The sequence below is a fragment of the Protopterus annectens genome, chromosome 8.part0 (assembly GCF_019279795.1).
Source record: "Protopterus annectens isolate FY-2018-M chromosome 8.part0, PAN1.0, whole genome shotgun sequence".
NCBI classification, from domain to species: domain Eukaryota; kingdom Metazoa; phylum Chordata; order Ceratodontiformes; family Protopteridae; genus Protopterus; species Protopterus annectens.
In genome coordinates this window covers 510,710,486-510,726,787 of record NC_056741.1, presented here as the reverse complement: position 1 = coordinate 510,726,787, position 16,302 = coordinate 510,710,486, and the positions used below count along the sequence as shown (strand labels likewise).

The window sequence follows — 16,302 nt, the reverse complement described above, 5'->3', positions numbered from 1 at the left end:
TGCCGGTCAGTACTAGTAATTCAGTGGGGATCCTTGGCAGGGGGAGTGTGGTTAAAAGCTCAGTGCTTACCTTGAAGACATAAGGTGATTCTCATTGCAGTACTGGGACTTATACCTCTCAGTTGGTTAAATTTCACAGGATGTCAGATTTCCACTTCATGTTTGTGATTGCTGTTCTGCCTGCTGGGGTTTAAGGTTCATAGTTTAGTACTAAGCTAACTGCGAGCCCTTTTAAGCCTAGCCAGTTATCCCTTGTGAGACTCAAACCCTGCACCTTGTGTTTGTAAGGCAAACACCTTAGCCATTAAGCCATCCTCCCAATCCCTAAGGATTGGTAATTACAGTCTGGAGAATCAGTACTAGTAATTCAATGGGGATCCTTGACAGGACGAGTGTGGTTAAAAGCTCAGTGTTTACCTTGAAGACACAAGGTGATTCTTATTGTGGTACTGGGACTTATACCTCTCAGTTGATTAAATTTCACAGGATGTCAGATTTCTGCTTCATGTTTGTGATTGCTGTTCTGCCTGCTGGGGTTTAAGGTTCATAGTTTAGTACTAAGCTAACTGCGAGCCATTTTAAGCCTAGCCAGTTATCCCTTGTGAGACTCAAACCCTGCACCTTGTGCTTGTAAGGCAAACACCTTAGCCATTAAGCCATCCTCCCAATCCCTAAGGATTGGAGATTACAGTCTGGAGATGGTGTTGGACATTTTTGTTCTGTATTTCGTGTCTTCAGTAAATGCAGGCTAGTTGCAGGACCTCTCGTTATCAACTTTTTAAGTTTGCAGGAGGAGTATTTATGGAATGCCCCTGTTTGGATCTTTGTCCCCCTGTTGTGTATGGCATTGTTCAGAATTTCTTCTAAGAGGCAGAGGTAGAAATTGGATATAGCATGATGCTTCATCTATGTTTAATGGGGGAGGGGTTTCATTTACTTAACGGTACCATGGGGCTTGCTCTCTATATTTCCTCTGTCCTTGGTAAATAATATGTTTGCTGTGGTAATTACTGATGCTAATGTGTTTTTCTTTTTTAATCTCCAGATGGCCAACATGCAGAGATTTCAGCAGAGATGGAAAGCAGTAGTGGCCCAGGTGGAGGAACTGTTTCAAGGGGTGTCTAATGCTGACGCTGCGGTGACAAAACAGGTGTGAGAATTCAGCCAAAAGAGGTGGTGCTCCATTCCAAAGACAAGGTCGACAGCTCATGGCAAGAGGCAATGAGTATCAAAGGAGGTGGTTCCAGCTAGCCCATCAGCTCCTGGTGGAACTCAAGATGGAGGATCAGGTAATCATCTTGCATCGACTGTTTTGGGTGGCAGGGTAGATGCTGGAAATGCCAGGTTGGTTAGGGATGATGGAGAGTCCTTTGGGAGGAATTTGGTCATGACTGGAATAATGTGGGAGGGGCTACCATGGAGGTTGTGGAGCATTATGGGTCAAGTAGAGGGGATGCAATTAGGGAGGACAATGCAGTTTCAGTGGGTAGTACAGGAGTGGATTCTGAACAAGGTTTGGATTTCAGCCTTCGCCCAGGTGTCTGGTTAACTACGCAGTCTTTGGGTCAAGGAACAGGTGCAGACTTTTTGACTCCACACATTCCTTACTTAATTAAGGAGAAGATTTGGAAGGGGAAATATGTGGATGTCTTTGAGTTAATTGATGCAGAAGGGGTACAGTGGCTGGTGGAGTCCAAGTCAGCTAACAGTAAAGATTTGTTGGCCACCTTGGCAGCTTTGGGGAGGAAGACGTTAGGTAGAATTTGCCCTAGGACATGGGATATGGGTAGTCGGTTTTGTTTATTACATGGTGGTGCTGTTGGAGAAGGACACAACATTGGCTTTGCCCCTTTTGGGTTATTTTCTTATGATTTGGGAGGCTCAGCATGTATGGCCAAGGAATGCTTGGTTGTGGTATGATGAGAAGTCCTTGAGTCAAGTTAACCATGAGGTTGGTGTGGCAGTCTTGACCAGCATCTACAAGGAAAGCTTATGGTAGGGTTCTTTGTGAATTTGATCAGTTCATCTTACAATTGCCAGAAGAACAGGGAGATTGGTCAGAGGAGTTACTGCTTCATTTCTTAGCTTGGGCTTGGGGTTTAGGAAAAGTGTCACAAATGGTTAGGGTGGATTTAGCTGCAATTAGAATATTTGCACAGGTATCTGGGTTGCAAGTCTTGGACGGTTGAGCATATGTGGTGGAGAAGGGGAAGAGTGGCTGGAGAGTGCAGTGATGGGCAATGGCCATTGATGAGGGCATTGCTGAAAGTTTTACTGGAAGGTTTAGCCTTACTGGAAGGTAAGTCCTTAGATTATATCATGTGGGTCACTTTGTGTGTTTGTTATATTTTGATGCATTCCATGTGTCTGAGTTGTTAGGATCCTTACTTTGGAGGGATGTAATGATAGGGCCTGGGGCAGTTATTATTGGGCTGCGAAGGACTTAAGACAGATCAGTTGATGAAAGGAGCATTGATAGTACTTAAGAAAAGCAGGAATGCTAGGCTTTGCCCAGTGAGGTCGGCTGCAGAATTAAGGTGAACTCAGGTGGGGGACCCATATGATTTGGTTTTTCGGTTGAAGGATGGCAGGAAGGTGACAAGTGGCTGGCTAGTGCACGTCATCAGGAGGGTTTTCCGTTGCATGGGTTTTCCAGTTCAGAGGTTTGCATCTCATTCTTTTCACATTGATAGGGCTTGAGACTTGGCTAGGGAAGGCAGTTCCACTGAGGTTATTAAAAGAGTTGGGAGGTGGTCTTCTAATGCATTTTTATCTTATATTAGATATGGCTGTTACTGTATTTAATAATAATTTTGTTTTCTTTCTTTCTTTTAGGAAAGCAGATTGTCATCCTGGGTCATTCTTATATCCATTGGGTGATGAGACAGGCAGCGGTTAGGGTAGATGGACAGAACTTGGGTTTGTCTCAGTTAGGTTGGACAGTTACTTGGCATGGGGTTAGAGGGCTTAAATGGGATCAACTGATGCATGGGTTTGAAGTGGTAAGGTTGAGAGTAGGTAATTTGTGATATTACTGGTGTTCTTAGGCATTAATGATCTGGGAATTCATCTGAAGAAGCAGTTGGCAGATACCATAGTAGAGGATTTGTTTAAGTCGCAGACTTTATGCCCTGATATGTGTATAGCATGGTTGGAGATAGTTACACATTTTACATGGAGGAATGTGATCGGTAACCGGGCTGTTGAGCAGGTTCAGAGGTTTGTTAACCAGAGGCTTGCTAGGCTATTGGAAGGATTAGGCATGTACACTATAGAGCATAGGAACTTCAAAGATAGAGATGTGTTTGGTTTTGATCAGATGGGGTGCATTTGTGTGATGTTGGCTTAGATTTGTTTAATGTACATTTGAAATTGTTTTTAGAAGGTATGGTGAAGGTTATTGGATAAGAGGGAGAACAGCCTGGGATCAGGCTGGTGGGCAGAGAAGAGGGACAGGATTGTTCTCTTCTGTTCCACTCTAGGTGATGGCATTGAGTTTGGGGATCAAGTGAGTTGCTGAATGCTGCCTGATAATAAGTGAGCTTATTTGGATGCTGCTTATTTGAAAGGGTGAGCAGGTACGCTGCCCATTTAAGGTGTGGTCAAAGTGAGCAGGTACACTACCCTGATGGATGATGTGGATAAGATGCCTTGATGGATGACTTGGATATGGTTCATTGGCTCATAGGTATGTACTAGGCTAATGGCCCTGGAGCCTTTACAAGCTTAGCCCATAGAAGTGCCCTGGCATCGTGCCACCTGACATTAGTTCCCAGTGTCTCTATCAAGTAGAGCCGCTGGAGTGATCCCCGGGGTGAACTTTTTATTTCCCATCTACTCATCTAGATTTCTCTTGAAGAAGGCCAGTGAGGTGCTCTGCTTGACATGTATGGGAAGTCTACTCAAGAGCATGGGCAGTCTCTGGGTCATGCACCTGTCCCTCCGGCATGTTCTGTTGATTGTGGTAATGAGGTTGAGGTCTCTGGAGCATGTGGTGCGGAGGGATTGAGATTTCTTTAGATATAGCATTTCTAACAGAGCTGGGTCAGACATGGCTCTGTAAGTCAAGCAGAGATCGCCTCTTACTAGATGATACGAGAAAGAGAATAGCTGGAGTTTTTTGTGTCTGTCCAGATAAGACATGTGTTTAAGGCCTAGGATCCTCTTTGTGAGGTACTTTTGTGGTCTTTCCTGCTGTTGCATGTGTCTAGTGAGGTACATGCCAATTGGGGCATTGTACTCGATGATTGGCCTAATGAGAGAAGAGTAGAGAGAGAGATGATGTCCTCTTTCTTCCTGGATGCAAAACCCTTGGTAATGAGATGTGCCACATAGAAGGACATTCTAACCACAGTGGCAATGTGGTGGTCAAAGGAGAGGTTGCTGTCATCCTGTATCCCCAGAACTCTTATAATGCCTTCAGTGTTCAGTGGGCTCCTATCAATGTGGTAATTTGTTTTTCCCAAAGGGGATGATGACACATTTTTTGGCATTAAGCTTAAGGTCATGGTTTCAAAACCAGTCATTGGTCTCAGTGAGGCCTTTCTGTAGGATTTTTACATCACTTGGGGAGTTAATAATGGCTCCCAGCTTGCAGTCATTTGTGAACTTGGTCAGCCAGAGTCCCTCCATGTTGGTCTCGACTTCTGAGAAGTAGATGCCAAACAGGAGAGGACCCAGGACCAATCCCTGTGGGACAGCACTCGTGATTGTTGGGCAGTCTGACTTGGTGCATGCTACTTTCACACTGTGCGTTTGATCTGTGAGTCAGTTTGCAGCCCACCTAGTGATATAGGGGTTGATGCCTAGTTGGTGAGTTTAGCAATAATTCCTGAGTGGGTTATGGTATCAAAGGCCTTGGCCAGATCAAGGTAAGCTGTATGAACTGCCTTGCCCTCATTCACAGCTCTGGTAACTGCCTCAAAGAAGTTAACCAGGTTGAGCCGGCATGATCTACCTTTCACAAAACCATATTGCGTGGGATCTAGAGTTTGGTGAGTGGGTATGCTGCCCTGAGGTTGCTTGGAAGAGCATGAAGATTTCAGTTATTTGTTACTTTTATTTGAATAAAGTTAATAATTGGTTGTATTAATAAAGGTTATCAACTGTCTTTTCATGTTGGTGTAAGTTATTTAAAGGGGGATAGAACAATGAGAATCTACCATAGAGAACAAGGTGGGGTTGCAGAAAAATATTTGAGCATTTGAGAAAATTACTGGATATGCACATTACATTTCTTTCAATGGCCTGGGCTAAATTATCTTGGAATTTCAGAAATGGTTAGCACCAGTGATAAACACCAATACTGATGTTTTCCATCAGGTGGTAGCCCTTTCTGATTCACAGAGAGGCCTTGCAGTTATTCTCTATCGTCTATAAAATCACCATGCCAGGTCTTCTCCTTGGTTGTCTATATGTTAATGAGGCATTTAGGAGGAGGGGCCTATGCTATTTAGCCATGTGCTGTCCCCCAGAAATGTATGTGGTAAGGCATTTATCGCTCAGCTGTTTAAATCATTGCCATCAGCCTGTTAATTAATTCTGCCAAAATTTCCAGTATAAACATTATTTTAATGGGTGTAACACATTATATTGTTAGGGAGTTTAGCAGACAGATAGCAGTAATCTGTGTGTGTGTGTGTGTGTGTGTGTGTGTGTGTGTGTGTGTGTGTGTGTGTGTGTGTGTGTGTGTGTGTGTGTGTGTGTGTGTGTGTGTGTGCGTGTGTGCGTGTGTGCGTGTGTGTGCATGTGTGCATGTGTCCGTGTGTTCGTGTGTGTGTGTGTGTGTGTGTGTGTGTGTGTGTGTGTGTGTGTGTGTGTGTGTGTGTGTGTGTGTGTGTGTGTGTGTGAGAGAGAGAGAGAGAGAGTCTGGCTGCATGTATGAGTAGATGAAGGATGATTGGTTTTGTGTGTGTGTGTGTGTGTGTGTGTGTGTGTGTGTGTGTGTGTGTGTGTGTGTGTGTGTGTATACAGATGAATGTGTCTGTGACTGCAATCAGTTGAGTGGAATGATCTATGGAGAGTGTCTTGGTGTGTGTATGCGGAAGAATGAATAAGGGATGTATCTGTGCCGGTCTGAAGTATGGGTATCAGAGATGATTACTGCAGGAAAATGCTCAGTAGCACTAGTAGTAATACCCTGTGATTCAGAACCTGCAAATTCACTGATAATGATGTCTTTCCTCATTGCATCTAGCATGTCTCTGAAATGCATTTCCTGCAGACATGAAAATTGCTGCACTTGAGTGCAAGATGATCTGTACGAATCCTGTTCTATGATATTGCACTCAAACCATCTTAGCTTTCAGATTAACTCCTCTAGGGTCAACTTTGATCTGAGCTATAATCCCAAATTTAAATGAATGTGTACTATCATGTATAGATATATGTCTATATAATGCATTTTTATTATCTTTACTCTTAATTCTATAAAAAATGGTCATAAATTCTTTTTTTGAGTTGACGTTCAGTTTTTCCTATGTAAAAACTAGAACATGTAGGACATTTAGCAAGGTATATCATGTTTCTGCTGTTACAATTTCCATATCTAAAATGAACCCTTGTCTTAGTTATATTATCTAATATTATTTCCTTTGTATCAAGAATAGCAGAGTATTGTCTGCAACTTCCACATTTAGTCGTATATCATTATTGATTTTAATTTGCATTAATGGGCCAAATTCAATTATTTTCTTTAAATTAGCTCCCATTTTATGTACAAAAATTGGTGCTTCTCCTACTATTTTCTTTATTTCATTATCACCCATCAGGATACTCCAATTATTTATTATTATATTTTTCACATCGCGAACATAGGGGGAATATTCTAACACATGCTCTATTGTAAGCATTATCTGATTTAGTGTCTAACAAATTCAAGTTCTTAACCAATTCTTTCCCTAAAAGAGGGGGATATTTTTTCCCCATTCACTTATGACATATTTCATTACATCATCAAGCATATAGTTAAGGTAACCTCTGTTTCTAAACATATTTCCTATGTGATGTATTTCTTCTATCATATCTTGATATTTTGATGTCATTCATGCAGCTCTGATGCATTGCCCCTTGAAAATATTTTTCAACATATTTCGTGGATGGTTGCCAGTGTAATCTAAATAACTATTGGAAAAGGTACTTTTCCTATATATGTTGGATTGATAGCCTTCAACTGTTTTAGAAATATATGTATCAAGGTAAGCTATGCCTTCAGAGCTGTACGAGTGTGTAAATTTCAAGAAAGCGCTAGAATTATTTAAGAATTCCATAAATGTCTCAATATTTTCCACACTGTTGTCCCATAAAATAAAAATATTGTCTAAGAATCTGGAATAGTACACTACATTTTTGTAGAAACTACTATTGAAGAGCTTGGTGGTTTCCCATTCTAGCATAACAAGGTTGGCAAAAATGGGGACACAAGCTGTCCCCATTGCCACTCCCCTTATTTGCTTGAAATTTTCACCCTCAAAATGTATATAATTGTGGTCCAATACCATGGACATTAGATCCATAATAAGATTTATTTTATCCCATTCCAGACTGGAAAATTTTCTTAGACTATTACAGAAGTCATCCAAACCTGATTGCTTAGGGATGCAAGAAAATAAATCGATAACGTCAATGGTGATAAAAATAATGTTATCTTTCCATATGTCATTGGTTAATTTGGCGAACAAAGATCACAAATCTTTAATTAAGTGTGGTATATTCTGATATATTGGTTTTAACCATCTATCAATAACTACACCTAAAGGTTGAATTTTCGAACGTCTACCAGAAACAATATAACAAAATGGTGGTTGTAAAATATCTTTATGAACTTTTGGTATACCTATAATAGATACAAGGGTAGGGTGTTCATTCTTCATAAAATTATATAAATCCAGTGTTATACAGTTATCCAAAAGTAGTTCTTCTATAAATAAATCAATTCTTTTATAACCTATGTTAATCTCATTGATTGAAATTGTTTCATAATTACCAGATTCATGTAATATTTTAAACATTTCATTAACATAATTCATAGAGTTGTATAATACTATACCACCACCTTTATCTGGTTTCATGATGCGTATATCTTTGTTTCCTATAACATGTGTTAAAATTGTTCTCTCCCTTACAGATAAATTGTCATGAAACTTAATTTTTTCTGATGTGCTATTTTTTATATTTCATTTGTTACAGATTTTTCAAATATAGTCACGTATGGATGGGGTGGTGGTATATATATATATATATATATATATATATATATATATATATATATATATATATATATATATATATATATATACTTTTTTCTTTAATTCTTTATGTACATATCCTTGAGAGCTGTTCTTAAATTGTAAAGCCAAATTGAATTTGCATGCATATAGTTTAATCTCCATAATAGTATCTGTCAAATTAAATCTATTTATTGGTATATATTTCATATCTTTAGAAAATAATGAAAAATATTCCTGTTCAATGTCTCAATAAGTATAATTATAAATCTTGAAATCATTATGTATATTTACAACATCAATCTCTGTGGTTTCACCAAGGGAAGATTTTAATGATACCATGTGGTTGGTGTTACTCCCCCCCCCCACTGGTGATACATATCAGGTCTCCCCTTCCATTCTTGTCTCTGTTTTCCTCTCTTCCAATTCCTTCTTTGTCCCCCTGTGGTGTACTGCCATCTCCCCCTCTGAAAATTTTGATTATAATTAAATCCAATATTCTTTCCCATTCTAGAGTCTGAATTGTAGTCGTGTTGTTCATCACCATCTTTGTCTAAATTCTTTCCTTAAATATACTTTATTCTTTTTATACTGATCTACATCTCTCTTTATTTTCTTACTTTTTTATTACATATATTCTGTGCTTTCTTATCTGCTACAATAAATTGCTCAGCTAAGTAAAAAGGAAATAATTTGGCAGATATTGGCCGACTCTGCCAGGGAACCTGGTCTTAATGAATACATTACCATAAAACCCATTCTAGAGTTACGTTAACAGTAGAGTTAGTTGTATTTTGTAGTTAGATTGATTAGGGAAGTTACACATGTACAATAGGATAGGGACACTATCTGATTGATTGCATATAGGGTATGATATGTTATATGTATATTAGTATATACTGATCAAACATGTAGTTTTCATTTTTATTTTTATTTTATAATATATGGAACTATGACAAATATCTAAGAAATTATTATAATATGTTGTTGGTTTTACAGCACTGTCAGTTAGCAAACGTGAATGTGACAGTGTTATGAATTACACATAGAGCATATGAGAGATCATTTGTGCTGATTCGTACATATATACATGTAAAGTTTTTAGTACTTTTATAATGATACATAGAGATCATTTGCATTGATCTGTATACATATACATACAGAGTTTTTAGTACATTTAGTATAATACAATGTATCTTTACATTTTTGTAAATGGCGGAATTGGCGCCAAAAAGTTTTTAAATAATGGACCATGGTTAATGAACAATATTCTGGTGAAGTCCACTTTTATGTGGATGGAAGCGCTTAATCTGTGTTAACCATTGTCTTATCTACATCGCTTGATCTATTAAAGAAGAGTTTTATCGTGATGCTGACTTTCATTGTATTGTGCATCCATTGCTACCTTGGGTATCAGTTTATTTTGCATATTTCTATAGTTGGAAGCTGACATATTAGAAACATAGAAGAGCCAAGAAGTGGAACTTTTTTTTTTGTTTTTTATTTGTTAAATCATATACGTTTGTAATATTACAGTGAAATCTATATGCACTTTTAAATTCCAGCTAGAACAGAAATACAGATATAACAGAATGTTCATTTTCTCTCATGTGCAACCTAATTTGGCTTCTGTCTGTCCAACTCCTTCTCTACCAAGTGAGAGAAACTTTCCCATACTATAAATTGAGAAAGACCTCAGTTCATATGTTGAGAGTCTTTGAATTTTGCCTATTCAAAAAGCAGAAAATATGAACTATTATGCTATGGTAACATTAAGAATTGAACGAATACAGTACTTTGTCAGGTTGTGGCTTTTGGGAGGGCGTATTTATTGCAAGTGATATGATATGATCACTGTGATGGGGGTCTGGTGTAGCTGTGCAGCTAACCATTACAAATTCAGCACAGGGGGTGGTGGAGCGAATTGGTGCTACATGCTGTGATGAGCATTACATTAGTAGATCTGCATGTTAAGGCACATTAAAAAATATCCCGATGCGCAAGACATCATATGTGATATTGTGGGCTTCCCATCTCTAAGTCTCTTCCCCTTCTCAAATTACCAGTGGTGCAGTCCATGCAAAGGTGGCTAAAATTGAAAGAATCAAAGTAACAAAGGTTTACCGACATAAAGAAAAAAGTAATCATGTTAGGATTTCGAACAATTTCTACTGTACAGAGAAAACAGAAAGACTCTTGTTTATCTGTCAATGTGTACATATTGAAATATTTCATTTATCTGTTTTCTGATGCATCTTTATCCTAATCCGGGTTGTGAAGAGTATGATCCTATCCTGGTTGTCACTGGGAGCAAGGGAGACACTCTTGCACAAAAGGCTAGACCATTTCAGGATGCATCCATAAACACAATCTCTCTCTCTCTCTGTCACACACACACACACGCACACACGCACACACACACACACACACACACACACACACACACACACACACACACACACACATGCATGCTCGCACACACACACACACACACACACACACACACACACACACACACACACACACACACACACACACACACACACACATATGCATGGTAACACACACCACACACACACACACACACACACACACACACACACACGCACACACACACACACACAGGCATGCTTGCACACAAACACATATACACACACACACACAAGCATGCTTGCACACAAACACATACACACACACACACACACACACACATGCTTGCACACACACACACACACACACACGCATGCATGCACATGCTTACACACACACACACACACACACACACACACACACACACACACACACATGCATACATAGTCTAAGAATGCATGTACACACTAACTTGTTTAAAGAACTGACAATTTACATGTAGGTGATATGTCTCTGAGATATGGGCTGAAACTGGAATGTCCACAAAAACCCACATATAAGGAGAAATGTACATACAATACACAAAAGGATTATCAGCTAGGAAGCAACAAAAGGAAAACTGGAATATACACACCATTAATTGGTAGAAACAATGCAAAACTATTAAAAAAGAATACAGCAGGAGGATCCCGCTATATATAACAGGGCATTGGTTTAACCTATAATGCAGACAGATCATCAATGATATTATTAATAACAATAGGGATGTATTTTCATATATGAATGATTTTATGAAATTATTGGGCTGGTTTATAGGAAAGGAATTAATGTTAGAAAGATGTTAGAATCATTCAACAAAGCAGATCATTTTAGAAAATGGTTAGGCACCTGTAAGTGTCATATTCATGCAAAGTGTCAGTATGTACTGGAAAAAGCAGAAGTTTATATTGATACTTTTTGTAGAGTAATGAGGAAAGGATAATACAACTGTGGAATTAAAGAAGTAATTTATATTGCTCCTTGCATGAAATGTAATGTAATGTGTTTTATGTAGGAAAACCTAAACAAATGTTCAGGAGTGTGTATATGAACATATGCACAACATTTCGAAGGGGCGATTTGGTGATACTTTATTTAAACTTATTAATACTTATGCCAATCGTTCTTCATTTTTATTTGCTGTACTAATGTCCCTATCAGTCCGAGGGGTCGACACGCAGATAGAATTAAAAGCCCCAAAAGGAGAACAGGGAAGGAGGTCTATCAACAGAAAGGTTTCCACTCTATAAACTGTCATGTTGTCTGTAGTGCTCAAGCAATCATCTAAAATGTCTGCAGGTAACCAGGCAATTTCCATGACTCGCACATAGAGCACACTTGTGAGATGTACAGCAGGTTTGCTAGAGGTGAGATTCCTCAAGTGCATCTAGTTGGGGATTCAGGTTTTGTACTGCAGTCCTAGCTTATGACACCCATGAGAAACAGACATGACCCAACTTAGCAAGGATACAATGAGGCTCATAAAGGTAAGGTTCCAAAGTCTAAACGCATCAGTAAATGCACTGCAGTATAACCTGTGCACCTATGTTGAAATACTTCCAGTGTGTGTTATGTTACACAATATCATTCTCAAGAAACAGCTTCATCAAAGACAGCAAGGGGCAGAACCACAGTTTCAGGGACCACAGGAAGGGCAAGCAGCAGCAGCAGATACACATGAGGAGTCTAAGAGAAAACCACCAGCTGCAGATGCTGCTGGCATATGGATGCATGCACAGTATGGCTAAGAGACAATAGATAGCAAACACTATCACTACCTAGGTTAAAGCCTAACATGCCCACACATACAATTATGAAAAATGATGCCTGTCAGACTGCATAACTTTTACTTAACCATGTAATTGCAGTATTCTGATAATATCAGACAAGGACAAAATATGTCCCTGCACTAGTGAGAAGGAAGTGTGGAAACTAAATGTTATTGCATTGATTACTTTCCTACTGACACATGTATATGCCCTATGAGTACACTCGAGTTTAGCCCCTCAATCCATACCCACACAAATCTCCAATCCAACCACGCACACCCACACAAACCCCCCAATCCTGCCACAATGCTCTCACCACTCCCCAGTCCAACTATCATCTCACACACACACCAACTATCTCAACAAAACATATAAAATGAAGTAAATTTTGAACTCGGTTTTTAGCATAGATTGCATAACATCTCTGTAATGGAGATAACACAGGTATAACTGTGCAATACATTTCTGCCTTAACAGTTCAGCAATTATCAGTGCAGCTTAAATAAGTAACACCAAACTGTTTTAATATCCATCCACTGCTATGGAGTCCAGTCTGGTATAAATACACAAGCAAAAAACATTTTCTTTTTCCTGCTAACACAGATAATAATGCCACACCTCCCTACATTGTTGCAATGGCATTATCTGAAAAAATGTGCAACATGGCATAAAAATGAAATTATATTTCTCATATACCATTTAGTAGCATAATAGTAGAAGTGCAGAACTGGCTATGCCAAAAGTAAGGAATAAATATAAATACATACCAATCAAAATACTCCTCATCATTCAGTACATTTCACCCTTGTACTGTCAAAATGAAAGCATTATTTAAGAAACAGCAGCATACCTTGAGAATACAACACTGTAAAAAAACTAGTTAAATCACCCAAAGTCCTGCTATTTTACTAGTATTTAGTTCTGTTTCAAATCATTCTCTCCAGTAAGATACAAAGGCACTGCCTACCCCATTACCTTTATATAATGCAAAGTCAGCCATGTGGGTAGGAAGAATATGCAAATCAGGCATGAAATTATTAGCATTCCTGAATACCGAAATCTGTACAGCATGTAGGGAATTCAAACATGGTGGAGCAAGGTACACAATTACATGCACACACCATCAGCGACCCAAGGACAAGCGCTGAGAGGTGTTACCTGTTAATGGCTTGCATGTGGCCCTGATTACCCTAACAGCATGAACACTCAGCTTTCACACTCTCCACTCTCTGATATACACCTTGTAGGTGCATCATGCAGAAATGACTTAAACAAAGTCTGAAAGTAAATTGACTGATATATATATATATATATATATATATATATATATATATATATATATATATTCGACAGTTCATTTGATCGACAAGCATTTGCCCCTTCCCCAATGTTGTGCGACCCTGGAGTTGATATATATAGTTGGGGGTTGGGGCACAGCCCCACATTGGGGGTGTGGGGTGAAGCCGATCAAATGAACTGTCGACCAAATAAACAGTCGACTATATGAACTGGGCTGTCAGACAAAGTCATATATATATATATATATATATATATATTTATATATATATATATATATATATATATATATATATATATATATATATATATATATATATGTATACGGTTCCCCTTCAGAAGGTTGAATGGCTGAAATCTCGAAATGCATATGGTCAAAACCATATGCTCGAAATTTCAGAAGCTCGTCCTTCTGAATGGGGATCGGCATACAGTTCAGAATGGGAGATTTCCCTTTCTTCGCTATACTGCAAGAATCTACAACAACATTTAGATGTGGTACTAATACATGTAACTCTGTACGAATTGCAGAAGAAGTCATTACTGGACACATTTTGGGTGCTGCGAAGAGCACTTCTGGCTGACACCAAAGATTGAAACAATACTAATTACTTGACCTTTAATCATACTTTAACTTAAGAGTGGGGTCCATTCCCATCATGGTATTAGAAACCCAAAAGATTTGGAAAAATTAGTAAAAAGAGCTTGATAATCCTAATTCTTCAATGCTTGATTCTTTATGTCTTATCTCATCAATGCTTAAGGAAAAAGGTGATAAAGTTAGTTTAGACTGCCATAGGGCACACAAACCAGCCAGTCAGCATTGCATGGATGACAGCACTAAGAAGAGAGCTCAGGAAAGAAAAAACACCCAACATGCATCTTTCTCTGTGGCACACATTGTAAGTGCAGTTAGCTAACAGATGAAATATATCTGATGCAAGATTTGAATCCACTGACATGATACTTTTGCACACAGTTGTCAGAATATATATTTAATCACATTTTGTGATACGTTAGTGTTTTTGGTTAAAAATAAACTGTTGGCACTATTGCTAGCAACGTGATCATTATTCTGTCCACTGTAACATAATATATCACTAAATGCAGGTCAGATAATGTGTTCCACATAGCACATGTCTGATGTTGAATGGAGATGTGAGAAGGAAGAATGGTTTACTTGAATGCACTTCCTGCTCTGGCCGTTGCTACATGTACCCATGCATTTCATTTAATTCACTATGTGTAATTTCCAGAACATTTATTACCCTGCAATGTCTGCTGTTTATTCTCTCAGATTGGCATAACAAAAACAGTTTAATACCTAAAGGAAAAAGTGAAAATTTTAATTTAGGTTGCCTAATGTAGCTCAAACACACCTGATGGCTTTGCTTGGCTAGCAGCACTCTGGATATAAATCATTTTATAAAATACACCTATCAGGTAACTTTCTCTGTGGCACAAAGTGTAACTGAGGTGAATCAACAGAAAGAACGTACATGAAGCATTGTTTAAATCCTGTTTACAAAACACTTTGCCATAATTCACAATATTCACTTTTCCATTTTTTTCCACTTTAAGATACATTTTCTCTCCACTTGGCAGTGCAAAAACTCCGTTCACTACCTAAAGACAAAAAATGAAAAAATTACAATAGATTGTCTTAGGTAGCTTAAACATGCTTAACAGTGCATTGTCTTTACACTCAGAACAGAACTGACAAGAGAAATTCCACCAATTATTAGACTATTTCTGTGGCACTAGGTGTAAGAGCAATCACTTTGTGTAAATAGTACATGAAAATAAGGGTTTGAATCCAGCTAGAAGATTTTTTTTAAATGGTGTAAAAAGCAAGTTCTAAGAAAATGTTGAATAGGACTGCAACAGTAATGAAAATTGAGTGTTCTTGCAAGCAATTTACCAGTAAGCCTTGCATAATAACGATATGCTTATTAGCATATATGACAAATGCATTATATATATATATATATATATATATATATATATATATATATATATATATATATATATATATATTTATATATGGGTTACCCTTACATTATCGAACGTTCAAATGTTCGACAATGATAAGGCTGAAATCATATCATTGAACATTCAAATGTTCAACAATGTAAAGGTAAGAAAACATGGGAGAAAGAAAAGAAAATAGAGTGTGTATAGCAAGCACCCTGCACCTCCCACACCCCCGTTACCGAAATATACCAACTCCAACATCAACTGAATGGAGATCTCCATACAGTGCGGAATGGGAATATTTCCAATTACTGCAATGTAATGCAATCTTGGAGTTGGTATATTTAAGTAGGGGGGTATGAGGGGCAGAGCCCCCCCCCCCCCACGTGGGGATTGCAGGGGAGCTTGCTCCCATGCTATACACATTTTATTTTGCTTTATTTATTTATTTATTTATTTTTGTTAACTTTACATTGTCGAACATTTGAATGTTTGATGATATGGTTTTGGCCATATAACTGTTGAACATTTGAACGTTCGATAATGTAAAGGTAACCCATATATATATATATATATATATATATATATATATATATATATATATATATATATATATATATACCAGAATG

The 16,302-nt window shown here is 38.2% G+C and overlaps 1 protein-coding gene across 1 annotated transcript in view; it reads right to left on the bottom strand.

Moving 5' to 3' along the window:
- LOC122808307 overlaps window positions 1-16,302 on the bottom strand; it is a 206,671-nt gene that overhangs the window by 50,285 nt on the left and 140,084 nt on the right. The window contains 1 exon segment of the mRNA XM_044079273.1: window positions 15,199-15,325. Within this exon segment, the coding sequence (XP_043935208.1) occupies window positions 15,199-15,325 (127 nt within the window).